Source organism: Sebastes umbrosus, chromosome 4, assembly GCF_015220745.1.
Source record: "Sebastes umbrosus isolate fSebUmb1 chromosome 4, fSebUmb1.pri, whole genome shotgun sequence".
Lineage (NCBI taxonomy): Eukaryota > Metazoa > Chordata > Actinopteri > Perciformes > Sebastidae > Sebastes > Sebastes umbrosus.
Genome location: NC_051272.1, coordinates 21,326,962 through 21,342,793, shown reverse-complemented (window position 1 = coordinate 21,342,793; position 15,832 = coordinate 21,326,962). Strand labels below are relative to the sequence as shown.

At 39.1% G+C, this 15,832-nt stretch overlaps 2 protein-coding genes across 2 annotated transcripts in view; one reads left to right on the top strand and one right to left on the bottom strand.

The window, feature by feature from the left end:
* Positions 1–929: 929 nt before the first annotated feature.
* Positions 930–7,837, bottom strand: ucmab (upper zone of growth plate and cartilage matrix associated b). Its single transcript, XM_037767928.1, has 5 exons — positions 7,651–7,837; positions 7,472–7,534; positions 7,278–7,373; positions 1,542–1,640; positions 930–1,459 (listed from the first exon to the last, which is right to left on the bottom strand). Exons 1-5 carry the CDS (start codon positions 7,706–7,708, stop codon positions 1,380–1,382), a joined length of 396 nt encoding a protein of 131 aa, XP_037623856.1. The 5' UTR covers positions 7,709–7,837; the 3' UTR covers positions 930–1,379.
* A 2,485-nt stretch (positions 7,838–10,322) lies between these two features.
* The window catches only part of LOC119486615 (cyclin-dependent kinase 17-like), a 41,556-nt gene continuing 36,046 nt past the window's right edge, over positions 10,323–15,832 (top strand). The window contains exon 1 of the mRNA XM_037766860.1: positions 10,323–10,683. The gene's annotated coding sequence lies outside the window, so the exon portion shown is untranslated. The remainder of the gene's footprint in view (positions 10,684–15,832) is intronic.

Genomic DNA, 15,832 nt, shown 5'->3' with positions numbered 1-15,832 from the left:
GGGAGCGGGTCCTCTTCATGGAGTCCGCCATGTTGCTCCGCTATGTTTCTACAGTAGCCCAGAGCGGACAAACCAAACACTGGCTCTAGAGAGAGCCAGCGTTAGCACGGCTTACGGGAATCAGTTGGTTGCAATCTGCAACCACACCAATAGATGCCGCCAAATCCTACACACTGCACCTTTAACAGCTAAAAAACATACTTAATATTGTTTTATTAGCTACATACATGATGCATTACCTCTATGTGGGGATTCAGCTGTTAAGTAAGGGATAATGTACAGCGAGCAGGTCATTGTTGTGAAAGAAACCTCGACAGGGCGATGCCGTCTCTCATCGTCCTGAAGGGGTTTCTTTCACAACAATGACCTGCTAGCTGTACATTATCCCACTTATTACACGGCTACTTACTTAAGAAATCAATAATTGGTTGTTGGTCGGACAAACCAAGCACTTTAATTAAGTACGTTTTGGGATTAATGGCATTTTACCACTGTTTTCTGATATTTTATAGACCAAATGAATTAGGGCCGGGCAAGATGATGATATAGATCATCAAAACAACATAAAAATGTCTATCGTATATATTTTTCTATATCATTTCTATCGCGATATAGACTAGGCCTATGTTTATTTCTTTTTCCTCTATAATTTCACTTGAAACTGTTGTGTTCATTTTATACTCAAGTTCTCAAAATGAGAAAATACTTTTAATTTGTCAAGTACTTAATTCACACAGGAGTCTACAAAAATAGGCTTTACCATGTGGTTATTTCATATAAACTATTTCTTTATTGAATTATTGAAAAACATGCTATATTTTGATATATACAGTATATCGTTATCGAGAAATTAAATGAGCTTTATCGTGATAGAAGATTTTTGCCATATCGCCCAGCCCTAAAATTAATAATCGATTAATTACAAAGTAATTAGTAGATTAATCGATAATGAAAATAATGTTTCTATTTGTTCATCCATATCCCATGACATATAAAACTATTTCCTTATTTATAATAGCAATATTTTATGTTTATTTCTGTACTGTCACCTTCATTACATGTGTACAGTAAGCCCAGTTTGTAGCAAAGAGAAAGGCACTTAAATACCTTTCCACATATTGGGTTGTAGTTCAAAAGACAAAACAAAGATTATGCTGATTATTATTATTACTTTTACACATACAGCAGTGGGGTCTGTGGGATCCCAAACAATGAGAAGTAAAAGCCAATGTCAACAACTTGAGAGTGAAAAACAAGCTGATATATCTGTAGCTGATATCTTTACTATATAACTGTCAAGGCCTCATTGTGTTGTTAAGATGTTCCAGCATCACGTCTCTGCTCTCTCGCTGCCCTCGGGCTCAGATGGACTGACGATTTTACTCGTGAGGAGGATGCATCCCGTCGTAGTGAAACTCCCTCCACTGCTCGGTGCGCACTCTGCTCCTCTCGTTTTGTTCTGGGAAGATGATGAGAATTTTAGTGGGTGAATGACCCGGTCGAGTGAATGAACTCATCCCTCTCATCTACATCAGATATACCATCATCCTCCTCTTCAGCGAAGCTCTCAAACTCGTTCCTGTTCTCCTCGTGAAACTCTCTCTTTCGTTCATCTGCAGCCAGAACCTGCCTCTGCTCAGCTGCAAGCACAAAGGAGGATGAATTAACTGAATGTAAAATTATAAACATCTTAGATTCACTAGTTTATTGTAATATTAACCCAGGAGGAGGATTTGCTGACAAACTGTACATAAATGAGCTGTTGAACACAGTAATTGACTTTAAACAAATTTGAACATACACAGTGACACCATGAGTTAGCCTGATTGTCCTTTTAATGGTCCAGAAAAAAAATACCTTTTTATTTATTTTATGTATTACAACAAAAGACCTTGCCATTTTTTCATTCTTATTGATACATTATTATCAATATTAGCAGTATTGCCTGAGAAGTGACTGTATTTTCACTGAAAACATCTAAAAAATGTACACGAAATCCTGCTGATATAATATTTACAACAAATATACTGTGGAATACCATTAGATTTATCATGTTGACAACAGTTTACTATCAGAAAATATTGTAATCTATGGTAATATTCGCTTAATGGACATCTCGCCTGAGCAAGCTGGTTGAGCAAGTTATTAAATATTTTTTACAAAGATATCAGACTTTTTTGGAGGGTATTCATTTATATATTATGTTCACTACGACCTGTGAATTGGAGCTATAAATAGAATACGAAAACCATAAGCGAGCCCATGAAGCCACCTGTAAAGGTCTGTTTCTGAAAACCACGATGCACACTGGGGATTTTTTAGGCCTAACATACTTCTAACGACTCAATCAGGTTGTGTTAAGTACAATTCATTTTTCAACAAAATATCACAACTCTGAATGTGCTCTGAAAGAGAGGATCATTAATATGGCATTGGTCTGGAAATCAACTGTTTATCAACTAAACAGGAGGCACGGATTCAATTAAAAGCTCACCTACAAGTAGAGACACACACACACTCAACACAATGACAAAACTACAACCTCAAAAAATACCAGAGAACTGAATCACTGTGTCTGAACAAAAACGGCCTTTTGTGAACTTCATAAAGCTGGTATTTGTGATGAAGCTGTGATTCACAGAAGCTGCTTGTTACCAAGGCCGACACTCAAAAACACAAAAACCTGGACCCCCAAGTGACGGAAAGAAATCTTATGAGTAATGTCTCACCTTTTTACTAGAAAAGTAAAAATTAAAGAAACAGTGTGTAACATTTCGGGGGATCTATCAGCAGAAATGGAAAATTAATATTCATAACTATGTTTTCATTAGTGTATAATCACCTGAAACTAAGAATCGTTGTGTTTTCATGAGTTTAGAATGAGCCCTTCATATCTACATAGGGAGCGGGTCCTCTTCACGGAGTCCGCCATGTAGTTCCGCCATGTTTCTGCCAAGGCCTATTGAAAGAGGCTGGGACACGATCTTGAGCTATGGGGTATGACATGCACAGTGCAACGGGAGCTGCTGTCTTGATTTGCTATAGGCTCAATTTCTGTGAGTGCAAATCCGAAATTACTGCACATGTGTTGTACCCCAAAGATATGACACATTGATGACACGTGACATCTCCTCTTTTCACCCTCCTTGGTTTCTACAGTAGCATAGAACGGACAAACCAAACTCTGGCTCTAGAGAGAGCCTTAAGTGTTTTTATGATACCTGAAGGTCACCGTAGTTCTCCGTCACGCTTGTGAAACTGCAGTAACGTGAGCCGCAGAGTGTAAAACAGTGGTACCGCCAGCCGCTGTCTCACTTTCGTTGCTCCTAAAGTTGTATTATTATGGTATGGTATGGTGAGCGAGGTGAACGGCGTTACCATGGTTTTGCACTCGGCGGCACACGTTACCGCAGTCTTGGAAAGGGAGGAGTGAGCGGAGGAGTACTCAGTTGGTTACAATCTGCAACAACACCACTAGATGTCGCCAAATCCTCCACACTGCACCTTTTGAAGGATAGGTTCACATTTTATCAAAACTCACAAGCAGTGTGAAGTTTGACAAATCAAGTGGGTATTTTGCAACATAAAAGGTCCAGTGTGTAGGATCTGGCGTATCTAGCATTGAGATGTGGAGATTTCAACCAACTGACGCCTCTCTTCTGTGCCAAGAGTGTTGGAGAGCCACAGTGGCAGACATGAAAACACAAATGGCCCTCTCTAGAGTCAGTTTTTGTAAGAGTAGTGTAGGTCATCTGGAGCAGAGCCAGTGCGTAGAGTGTGTGTGTACGTTGGAAGTGAGTGGTGAAGCAAGAGAGAGAGAGCGTCGGCGAGGGGAGCGAGGAACGTTATCGACTCTGGCCCAAGCAGGAAAAAACAGACAAACAGTGTTTGGTTTGTCTGTTCTGGGCTACTGTAGAAACATGGCGGTGCAACATGGTGGACTTCATGAAGAGGACCCGCTCCCTATGTAGATATGAAGGGCTCATTCTAAGCTAACGAAAACACAACAATTCTTTGTTTCAGGTGATTATACACTAATGAAAACATAGCTATGAATATTGTTTTCCATTTCTGCTAATAGATCAGGTGATTATACAGTAAAGAAAACACACTTATTAATATTATTTAAAAAATAATTATATTTCTACCAATAGATCCACCTAATTGTTACACACTTGTCCTTTAAGGGATGGGTTTCATTTTGGACCTGGTTCCATGTTGGTACTAATATAGATACAGAGAAATGACCTGCATGTGACCTCTGACCTGCAGGACTGGACATATAAAGAAACCCAGAGCACAATAAAATACTCATCTGTCATGTTAGTGTCAGTGGAACTCACACACTGACTGCAGTAACATTAGGAAGACTCATTAGCTGAGATAAGAAATGTTAACCTTTCCACAGTCAGGTCACGACCTTTGACCTTTTAGCAAGATTCCCAGCACTAGTCTGTGCATGCAGTTGGAGCTGGAACTCATGCTGGGAAGTCACTTAGTTTTATGTTACAGAGTTTAATGTTTATATGATTAGCAGATGAACTGCAGTATTCGTAAACATTTGAGGGCAACTATCTGCTATTTTTGTTGTCTCTTTCTGCACAGCGGCGTTAATCATCCATTGTTTTCTTCACCTGACAGCAGACCTGCTCCTTCTGGCTCACCAACTCCCACATAAAGTCAAACAGCAGCATTCGTTTACAGTCTGATGTCTACATTTTGATGTCAATACTTTGCTTCAAATTCACTTCATCCACCTACTGAAACATGTTATCATCATCATCATTTATCAAATATTTTCCTCATCTGCCTGCAAGCGAGATGTTGTGCTTTTATGTCATTACGCAGCAGGAGAGGCTCTTCAAAGTGAGCACAGTTTGTTTGTCTCACTTTTTTAACTCGGTTTTTCTCTGACCCCTTTCTGCCCGAGTGTCGGCACATTCCACATTCAGCAGCGAGCCAACCGCTCACCCACTCACTCTGAGACCATCTCTCAGTCTTTTCACTGCGTGTTTACTGCTTTGTGTTCACTTTATCCCTGCTTTTAACTGTACAAAGTGTCTTGTTGTTGCACACACAGACACACGGCGTGTTGTTACACAGCTCCAACGGTCTCAGTGTGTGCTCTCACCTTCCTGTTGGCAAGACTGTACATAACAGCGCCGTTAAATCACTCGACGATGTCAAACATTGTACAATATGAGGATATTCACTGATTTAGTCGTGTGTTATGAGCTCCATGCTGCCCTGTGGCTCCTTCTGCAGCATCCAGCAGAGGAGGCCGAGCTGCTGTCTAACCAGACTGGTCTGAGGTCAGGCCACATTCACAACACAGTTAACAGCTGCTGGCTGCCATAAAAACAGCCAGGCTGTCGTTAACATGTTCACTCACTGTCCATCAGCTGCGGAATGTAACTAAGTACATTTACTCAAGTACTGTACTTAAGTACAATTTTGACATATACTTGTACCTTTAATTAAGTAAAAGTATCATCATAATCAGTGGTGTAAAGTAACTCAAGTACTGTAATTAATTACATTTTCTATTAAATTCACTTTACTTTTTTTTTTTACCATTTAATTTACTAAATACTTTTATGGAGTATTTCCATTTTCTGGTACTTTATAGTTCTACTCCACTACATTTCAGAGGGAACTGTTGTACATTTTACTCCACTACACACTACTCCATACAACACATTATATTCTTATATGATATGATGCAGTACTATACTTCAAATCTACCCAGTAGCACACGGTACAGTAAGTATCTACAATTGAGGAACATTAAAATGCTCGTTCATGGGTTCATGTGTTAGAGACAAAAACAGCATAATATAATGTTCTATAGAAATATAGCACTGTGAAGGGAGCCTTTCTGCATAATGAGTACTTTCACTTTTCGTACTTTAAGTACATTTTGCTGATAATAATACTTCTGCACTTTACTTAAGTGACATTTTGAAATCAATACTTTTATTTTTAGACTATGGTATTTCTACTTGTACTTAAGTTAAATATCTGAATACTTTTTCCACCACTGCTGTCTATTCAAACTGCAAACTGCAAAAAAAAAATCCAGTTTCAAGAGTAATTTCATCTCTCACTGTGCTAAAAATTACGTTTTCTTCAAACAAGGGAAAGAAACATGTCAGTATGGTTATCCTGTATGGAGGACGGAACCTGCCAAATAAAAAAAAATTAATTAATACAGTTAAAAGTTAATAAATAAATAAATAAATAATACATAAATAAATAAATAATTTAAAAGTTAATAAAAATAAATATTGAATAAATAAATACATTTAAAATGAATTAAAGACAAATAATAAATAAAAAAGGGAAAATTAAATAGAGGAGTAGATAGGTAGGGGAAGTAGTACAAAGATAAATAAATAAAGAAGCAAATTAAAACACTTATCAGTTTATGTCACATTTTTATCAATAAATTAATGTTTACACTTATTTTTAATATTATTTTTTGTTCATTTAATGTCATATTTATTAAGTCATTTCTTTATTTTTTAATTTCCGTCCTCCATAATCCTGTACAATGTTTCCATTACAATACAGTGCATCTTTATGCTCAGGATGGGGACAAAAATAAATATCTCTTTATTTCACGCATTATTCAAATGCTTAACAGACTTTTTTTTTTACTTTGTTTATATGATCAATACAGTTTTTGTCCATGTCAAGCATATTATCATAATTTTTTCTTTCCCGGTGATGTCTAATGTTTTTGTGTAGGTCTTCTATACTTTTTCAAGGGCCTATTGTGCAAGAGACTAATCAAATGTTATAATGTTGATACTATAGTGCGGCAGTCTTCACTCTCATGTTTGAGAGAATTACGCTAATTTGTAGGAAATTCCTCAAGTATGTAAACCTTCCACATGTTTTAAGAGGTAACAATTGTGACAAAGATTTTGCACATCATAAAGTTGTAAAGACAGGTATGTAGGATCAAAAACTCATGACTGTGAGGAAACCAAAGAATCCCACTTAGTGTGGATCACTTTTTAAATAATAATAAATCACTAATAATAATAAATTGAGAACAAGTGATCAGCAGTGTGCAGAATTTTTTTGGTCTCTTCTTGATTCAAGAAAAAATGACATTGAATGCTGACAATTAGAAGAAATTATTTCTAAGGACAGATGGCTTTGTAATGATTTGTTAGGTTATTAATATTATCACCAATTTAGATGCAACGTGATGACTTCCATCCAGACCTCAGGTCAAACCGCCACAAACAGACCCAGAGTGAACTCACCGTTAATCTCATCCTGAGACTTTGCTCCCCGTCTGCTGCGTCTTCTGAAGAAGTGTGAGGCATCTGCCTCCTTCATGAAGATCTTTCTCAGTGGACCTGCAATGGGGAGCAGCAGCAGCAGGAGGTTCAGCTCACAACATACAGGGATAAAGAGAGGGGGGTGTAAAAGGGATGAAGCTGATGCAGCTCCTCACCTTGTGGCTCTTTAGCACTGCCTGTCTTGCTGGGCACAGCTGCAGAGTCGGCCTCAGGAGACACTGGGTCAGAGGGCAAAACATGAAGGCTCTAAATTAAAAACTCTCCCACGCTTACCTCTGCGTGAAATACAAAGAACACAATCATCACATTAATTCTCCTGCATCATCAGACTCACAGGAAAGTGCCAGAAGCACAGCGAGGAGAGCCAGGAGGGTTGCATACGTCCAGGACATCTTCAGCTCTGAATGTGTTGAGAGATACGAGTAATGTGGCAGACTAGCAGGGAGAGGTGAGTATGTGAGAGATGGGAGGGAGTCTGGAGGGATATCGACTGCTTGTCAGAGGAGAGGGAGGGAGTGATGGCGCAGATCTGATAATCAACAAACAACAGGGAGTGTTTGCAAGTGACAGGAAGATGCTGAGGATTAAATTTTGACTTGATAAACATGTTGTGCACCTCTTCTTTTTCTAAGTAGCATGGGCCTGTGAGGGCCTGTTTCTGTAGGGACAACTTAAAGGCCTCACTAAAGAAATTACGCTACAGGCGGAATATGCACCACTTGCCTGGTTAAAACAAACATTGACAGACAACAAAAACACTGACGTTTCTTGGGGAAAAAAGTGACTGAAAAGAAGCCGAGGCCCAGAGCTGGAGCAGGGTTTTTCTTGCCAAATGTCTCCTTTGCAGATGCAGCTGAATGAGGCCCCTCAACAAGGCCGCTCTCTCTGCTTCTTCCTCGCGGAAAGTATGCAGACTTCTGTTTGCTTAAGTTTTTTTTACTCACCTGAATTCTGGCCATGCACCAGAAAAGACTGAATGTTTAAATTGTTTTGTGGGGCAGTCCAAGGTGGAGGAATTGTTGCTCGGGGAAGTGAGAGGAAATTGGGGGGGGAGGGGTCAGAATATGTACGTTTGTTCAGGTAAGTGAGGAAAGCATGTTGTGAATTAGGACATTAAATTCAACAGAGAGTCTGTAAGTTTTGAATTAAAGGTGCTATAGATAACATTGATAACATTTAGCCACTAGATGTTGCATTCTCCCTCCCCGTTCCACTGCATTCACTTCACAACAAGTGGTTGCCAGTTTGTTCCACAACCTGCATATTTTATGGTCGAGTGGAGTGAGACTCAGACGGTCATGTCAAGTGATGAATCTTTTGTGGTAGAGTAATTAAGTCATTTTGCAATTAGACCATTGTCTGTTTGTTAATTAGCTGGTTATCTCAAAAACAGATTTCAATGAAATTTGGTGGGACGTTAAAATGATTATGTTTTTGGAGTGTATCTGTCATGCCAAACTTTTATGCAGACTGGCCCATTTCAGAATAATGTATGTTATAATATTGGATTATAATTATTGGTGTATTACTGTGTACATCACGTTAATGGTGCAGCTGGTAAATGTGGAGCTGATTTTAATTAGGTTTATCTTATCATAATCTATTTATATTTTGTATTATTAATCTGAATCTGCCAATTAACCCAAATTATCAAATAAATGTGGTGGAATAAAAAAGTATGAAAAAGTATTTAGTATATTAAATTGTAAAAAAAGTAAAATAAATCTAATAAAAAAGAAATTAAATACATTACTTGAGTTACTTTACACCACTGATTTTGATGATACTTTTACTTAATTAAAGGTCCCATATTGTAAAAAGTGAGATTTTTTTGTCTTTTATATTATAAAGCAGGTTTAAGTGCTGTATAAATACTGTGAAATTATCGAAACGTTTAATCCATGGAAAAATACACACAGTCATTCAGAAACAGTAAGTTTATTTTTTATTGTTATAAAAATATTTTTTTTTTATAAAACAAAACTGTTTTATATGATGTGAATGACATCAGCTGACAGGAAGTAAACATGGACCCAAGCTGTTGCCTAGCAACGCAATTCTATTGAAATGGACTAAAACTAGCTTTTCAGGGGAAATACAGGCGTATTCAGGCAGACAGTATGAGGAAAATAAAGTTTCTTTTTAACATTACAGCACGTAAACATGTTCTAGTAGCACCTGAAAATGAGCACAATATGGGACCTTGTTTTTTATTGATGCGTGTATAATGTAAAAAGTGCACCACAATTGATATTGGAAAAAAAGGTACACAACACCAAAGGAATTTAAGGATGACAAAGAAAGAAAAAAACCCACATAAACACAATGAACCAACAGAACAACCCCCATTAAAATAATAACAGTAACACTGAAAGAGGGATTTGAAAATAAATAAAAAAGCAAATAGATAAATTAAATTATACAAATATAAATGAACTAAAATTAATAAATAAATACCTTAAAATAGTATATATATATATATATATTATTTTAAGGTATTTTGAATGTTGAAGTTGTTTTCTCTCGTGTACTTAATGAGTTCGTCTATAAGCTCAACTACTTAAAAAATTATTTATAAACTATTGTAATTACGAACTGTAAATTGCATATGTGAAAACAACCTCGAAAAAAGGGGAAAAAAATAGTATAATAAAAAAAATAGTATATAATACAAAATAGTAAATAAAAAAATATAACCTAAATGATAATTAAAAAATAAAAATAAAAATGTATTTAATGTAATAATACAATATGGGACCTTTAAGTGAAAATTTGCAATGCCGGAATTGTACTTGTAACAAAGTACTTCTATACTGTGGTACTAAAATATGTGAGTACTTCTTGCCTGGTTAGTGGATGTATTGTAGTACTGCAGTGCAGCATGTCTTCCACTAGGAGCCGCTGTGACGCCGTTCTGACACAGTGTGTCCCTGCAGTACCCAGCACCACCGGAGAGGGGGCGCTGTTTCCCCTCCGGAGGACATGTTGATGACACGGCTGTGTGGTGGCAGTCAGTCAGAGAGAGAGAGAGAGAGAGAGAGGAGGACACACTCAGATCAACCAGTAATCACCATCGTCTCTCTCACACACTGTCATGGTCGAAAAAACCAACAACAGCGCTTCCTATTTTCTAACGGGAGTGAAACTTTAAAGCCATGTTGCTGGGCGACTACAGCTACAACCCCGCGGATATATAAGCGACAGTGAGGAGCAGAAAGTAGCTGCTACCACCAACCGCCACCGACACCACAAAGAAGAAGAAGAAGCTTTCTTTCTCTCCACGCTCCACGGAGGTAAAGACGGCATCCGGCCTGAGAAAAAGCTCCGAGGTCGGGGACTCCGGTCGGAGCACCGCTCATCGTTTCTGGTGAGAGTCACACTTACATATTGTCGGTGTTGTTTTGTGTGTGAATTCGTTGGTGGAGCTACAGGAAACATTCAAAACCGCCCTGCGTTGACACACAACAACGGGCTTATAACAATGTTGAGCTACTTCACAGCCTCTCAGCAGTGAATGCAGCTGTTTGTTGTGTGTGTGAGCTGTTCAGTTTGTCCCCTTTCACCTGTGAATGGCTGCATTTAACTAAAAGGTGAGGTTAGCTACATACATGGTAAAGTAAGTTTCATCATGTCTGTCCTCTCACAGGTAAACATATGTGTCATTTAGTTGTCACTATATGAGGTTTGGTTGTCTCTGCATGTATCGTCTTGCAAAACATTCACTGACCCACATTTCAGAGTTGGACTGTCTTTCTTTCTCTCAAACTACTTGGAAGCACTGTACCAGCCTGTGAGCTCACACACACACAGTCTGTATTAGCAGCTTTAAGCCCTCTCAGCTGTTTTGTGTGGAAGGCCAGCAGCAGCAGACAGGAGCCTGCCTTGCTGCTGCTGCATGGGAAATAGTTTGATACTGCAATTTCTAGGAATCTCACCCCCCCCACCCCCCTCCTCAATTAAATCCTGTATGTCTTCTTCCTACAAGGCAAGGCAAGGCAGCTTTATTTGTATAGCACATTTCAGCAACAGTGCAATTCAAAGTGCTTTACATAAACATTAAAGAACATTGCGACAAAGTGCAAAAGAACATTAAGACATAATTAAAACAGTTATAAAAACATTAAAGATTAGAAAATAAAAACAGGCTATGATAGAAGCTAAAATAGAGTATAACACACAAGAGTAAAACCCAAATTATCAAATAATTTAGAGAGATGGATGTGAAGTTAGCAGGATGTCCAAAAGGAAGACATCATTGTTGCAATTTCGAGGAATCTCACCCCCTCAATGAAATCCTGTATGTCTTCTTCCTACAGGGAGTTAACCTTAGATAGATAGCTTTATTGATCCCCGTGGGGAAATTCAATTGCCACCAAGTCAGACAACAACAACCAAACAACAAAAACACAGTATTCACAACACATCGATAAATAACATCATAAGGTACCATGGATCTAGGCCATATCTAAGAATGTTCATTAAAAAATCTGACCGCTGCTGGAACAAAAGACCTCCTGAGTCGTTCAGTAGAACACTGAAGCATCACTAGTCGCTCACTAAATGAGCTACCTTGTGTGGTAGTAAACTGTTAGAGAGATGGATGTGAAGTTAGCAGGATGTCCAAAAGGAAGACATCATTGTTGCAATTTCTAGGAATCTCATCCCCCCTCAATGAAATCCTGTATGTCTTCTTCTTCCTTACAGGGAGTTGTTAACCTGTGTGGTAGTAAAACAGTAGAGAGATGGATGTGAAGTTAGCAGGATGTCCAAAAAGGAAGACATCATTGTTCTGGAGAGGGGGAGGGATGCATGGCAAACTCATGAGGAAGTTCATTAGGTGTAAAAAACACCCATGTGGTTACATATTTATTGCCACATTTATTTGTTTTTCCATGTTGTTAACAGCCTCATTTTTAACCTACAGACTCAGGAGGGCGTGTATGGTAAATGTTATGTTCTATACACACACCAATCAGCCATAACATTAGGTCAGCAGTGATCCGTTTCATTCTGAAAAAGTCAGCTTATGCAAAAACAAGCATGGCTCAGTTCAAAAAATTGTTTCACAACAAAACTCCACATCTCTCCTCTGACATCAGATGGTTTGCTGCCACTATACACTTCATAGTGTTCAAACACACAGAGAGAGGCTGAGGTCTCATCTGTCACCGGATTTAAATTAATGCCTCTGACTGCAGTAAATGCAGAAAAAATAAAATAGTGTCCAGGTCCTAACATCTGTCATTAAAGGAATGTATAAAAATAAGTCTTCTGATTAATCTAAAAATCAGACTTTTACAGAGAAATTTGTAGCTTTGTGTAGTACAACTTTTTTGGGTTGTTTCTTGCCTTTTAAACATGCTCAAAATTTCACCTAAAAGTTAAAAACAGTGCTGCCTTATGATACCTAAAAAAATATTGCAATACATTTTAGAATATAAAAATGTGCACCCTGACCGTCCTCCGGCTACACAGCCCCATACGCAGCAAACTGCGATGCACTGTGTGTTCTCAGTCGGTAGAGCGAGTGCCCATGTAAATGCCAAGGCTCAGTCCTAGCAGCGGTGGACCCGGGTTTGAATCCGGCCTGTGGTCCTTTCCGCATGTCATCTCTCTCTCTCCCCCTTTCCAACACTCTATCCACTGTCCTATCAATAAAATGCTTAAAAATCACCCCAAAAAATAACTTTGAAAAAAAAAAGTGCAGTATTTGGAAAGGAATACGGTTGGATTTATGTGCCACTGTGTTATTTAAAAATAATGAATAAATATAAAACACATTACAAGGATTGTGCTGCTGGAATTACTGTGTTGCTTAAGTGTCGGTGAGAGTGAATATTATAGCGTGGCTCAAGTAACGTTACGTTAATCATATGCTGAAATCCATCGTCTTCCACGACTGCATAAGGCTGCATATCTTTCGCTATAAACCTCCCGATTGCTGTAGTTTTGTTTTTTGCCCTGTCTGAATCTGCTTGTAGAGGCTGTTTAAATGCTGCAGGGGGAAGGAGTTACTCTGTCCTACCCGACTTCCTTCTCCTTGCGCTAACGACGGACACACCGGAGTATTGCCGCTAGCATGAACCAGACTTGTTGCACAGTGCTTACATACAGTCGCCGTTTTATCCACCACATTTTTCCGTCATTTTCATAGGTAACACTAAATCTGTAATGCTCCCATACAGCAGAGCAAAACGATGCTGGTGGATCCTGTACTGTATCGTGTCCACTTGCCATTTCCTAAACTGACTGACAGACGCACTCTGCACTTCATCCGTGCCAACTGAGAAGGAGGCTGGGTCACGTTTCATCAACGCGTCATATCTTTGGGGTACAAGACATGCGCAGTAAAATCTGGTCTGCACTTCGCCAAAATTGAGCCAATAGCAACGCACGACCACAGCTTCAGTTACACTTGCATGTGTTATACGGATTTTTTACCTGAACCGTTCCATCCCTAGTCCTGACCACTGCAGACCGGGAACATCCCACAAGAGCTGCAGTTTTGGAGATGCTCTGACCCAGTCGTCTAGCCATCACTATTTGGCCCTTGTCAAAGTCGCTCACATCCTTACGCTTGCCCATTTTTTATGCTTCCAACAAAAAGTTCCAAATGTTCACTTGCTGTCTAATACATCCCATTATAGCATGCTCAGAAACTAAAAGGGCTGCAACTAAAGATTATTTTCATTATCAATCAATTTGATGATTATTTCCTTGATTGGGGATATACCGATACCAGTTCAGATATCGTTTCAGGTCAGCCGATAGTTTCAGTACAGATATTAAAACGATACTTTTTAAAATACCGTATTTTGAGGAGGATCAGTGTTTTTGTACAGAGACATTTTTCCTTTCTAAACTTCTGAAATGTTCAATAATGTTTAGCAGCCAAACAAGAACTTTGCTTAAATAAATGCAGTCAAAAATATGATTTAAACTAGAAGCCCTCTGATAAAAATAAGTATAGAAGCAAGCATTCAATGAAAGCTTTTGACACTTTTGAAACTGTACTACGGAATCATTTTGGTCAAAAACTAGGTTCGATACCCAGACAGTTTTACTTGTCGTGTTTATATTGTTTTGCTGAATGAAAGCGCTGTCAAAGCACTTTCTCTCATTTCCTATGAGCAGGTTTCCGTTTGACAGCCACAAGCTGTCGAGCTTCCTTGAAAGATGTATACTACTCAGAAGCTCCAGGAGGTCCTGTGTCGTTTTTTGGGCTTTAAATACCTGGTGTTGAGCCTGGTACCTGCAGGAGGGTGGGGAGCTGTTGGGGGACAGTGTGCCCGTGTGTGTTGGTCTGACGTGGGGTCGTTCCCTTGGTGAAGGCCTTGGGGATGGTGGTGGCAGGGTAACCTGACCCGCTGTGAAACAGCTGTAGCCACGCGGTGCTGATCCCTCGAGTCCCAGTGCAGATCAGATGATGGTCCAGTATGTGTATAGACATGTGTGTGTGGGAGCATGCACATGTCTTTTTGATTCACTCCCTACTTTTGCAATTATACACAGAATGATTTCAAACCAAACTTAATAGAGTTTTTGCCAATTTTAATTCCATGTGCAAGTTTCGCTTATACAAATAGTGTGTTCTGAGTGTGTGAGCTCATGTTTAAGCGGCAGACCAAGACAGCTGGCTGAAGGTTAATGTGTCACCGCTCTCTGGAGAGCAGCTGCTATGTCACAGGCACCACTCCTGTCTATAGATAGCCATGAATACAAACTCTTCCTCTTTTCTTTGCTGCATTAACACAAGAACTCTAGCACCGGCATGCAGCTTCAGGCCCGTCATGCAGTTGCCCCACAAGACAAATGCTGCTGCTAGCAAGTTTGGCCGCCTCCACTCCCAGATTCTCCATCTCAGTCTGAATCTTGGAAGTGTCCGGTGGTAGTAAAGACCCCACTGCAGCCACCGAGCCAGCTGGCTGAGAACCTGTTTGATCGAGTTTAACTGTAATACCTTACACCACATATCTGGGCCGTCATCTGATGTATTAATGTCTGAAACAGGTGAGGGACAAATATTGCCTTTTTTCTCCGTCACTCTTGGCAGGATTTGCGGGAACTGTCTGAACACTTGTCTGGTCTTTATTTGGATACAGACACACACACATATTCATCCAAACCAACGTTATTACAGCCAGCATAGCTTCACATATTTGAGATGTGCTGAAGTGCTCTTAATTAAGTTCTCACTGGTTTAATAAAAGATCAGGTTAAATCCATGTGTTTGGTTTTTTAATTAGCTGAATTTAGAAACCCCCAGGCCCGCTGTACCTTGGCTCAGTAGGGTTTTATAATCAGGGATTGAGAAAGTAGACCAATGTTCAACGGCTAAAAATAAGTTCCTTCTCAATGAAGTTATCAATTTTCCATTTAATTCAAAGCTTAGTGAGTTTCTCACCACTCACACGTGGGAAGAAGGAGCACGATCGAAACAAGTTTTTCCACATTCTCCTTGTATTCAAATGCAAATTCAAATTCAAATGATGCCGTCTTGAGCTTTGGGAAACATT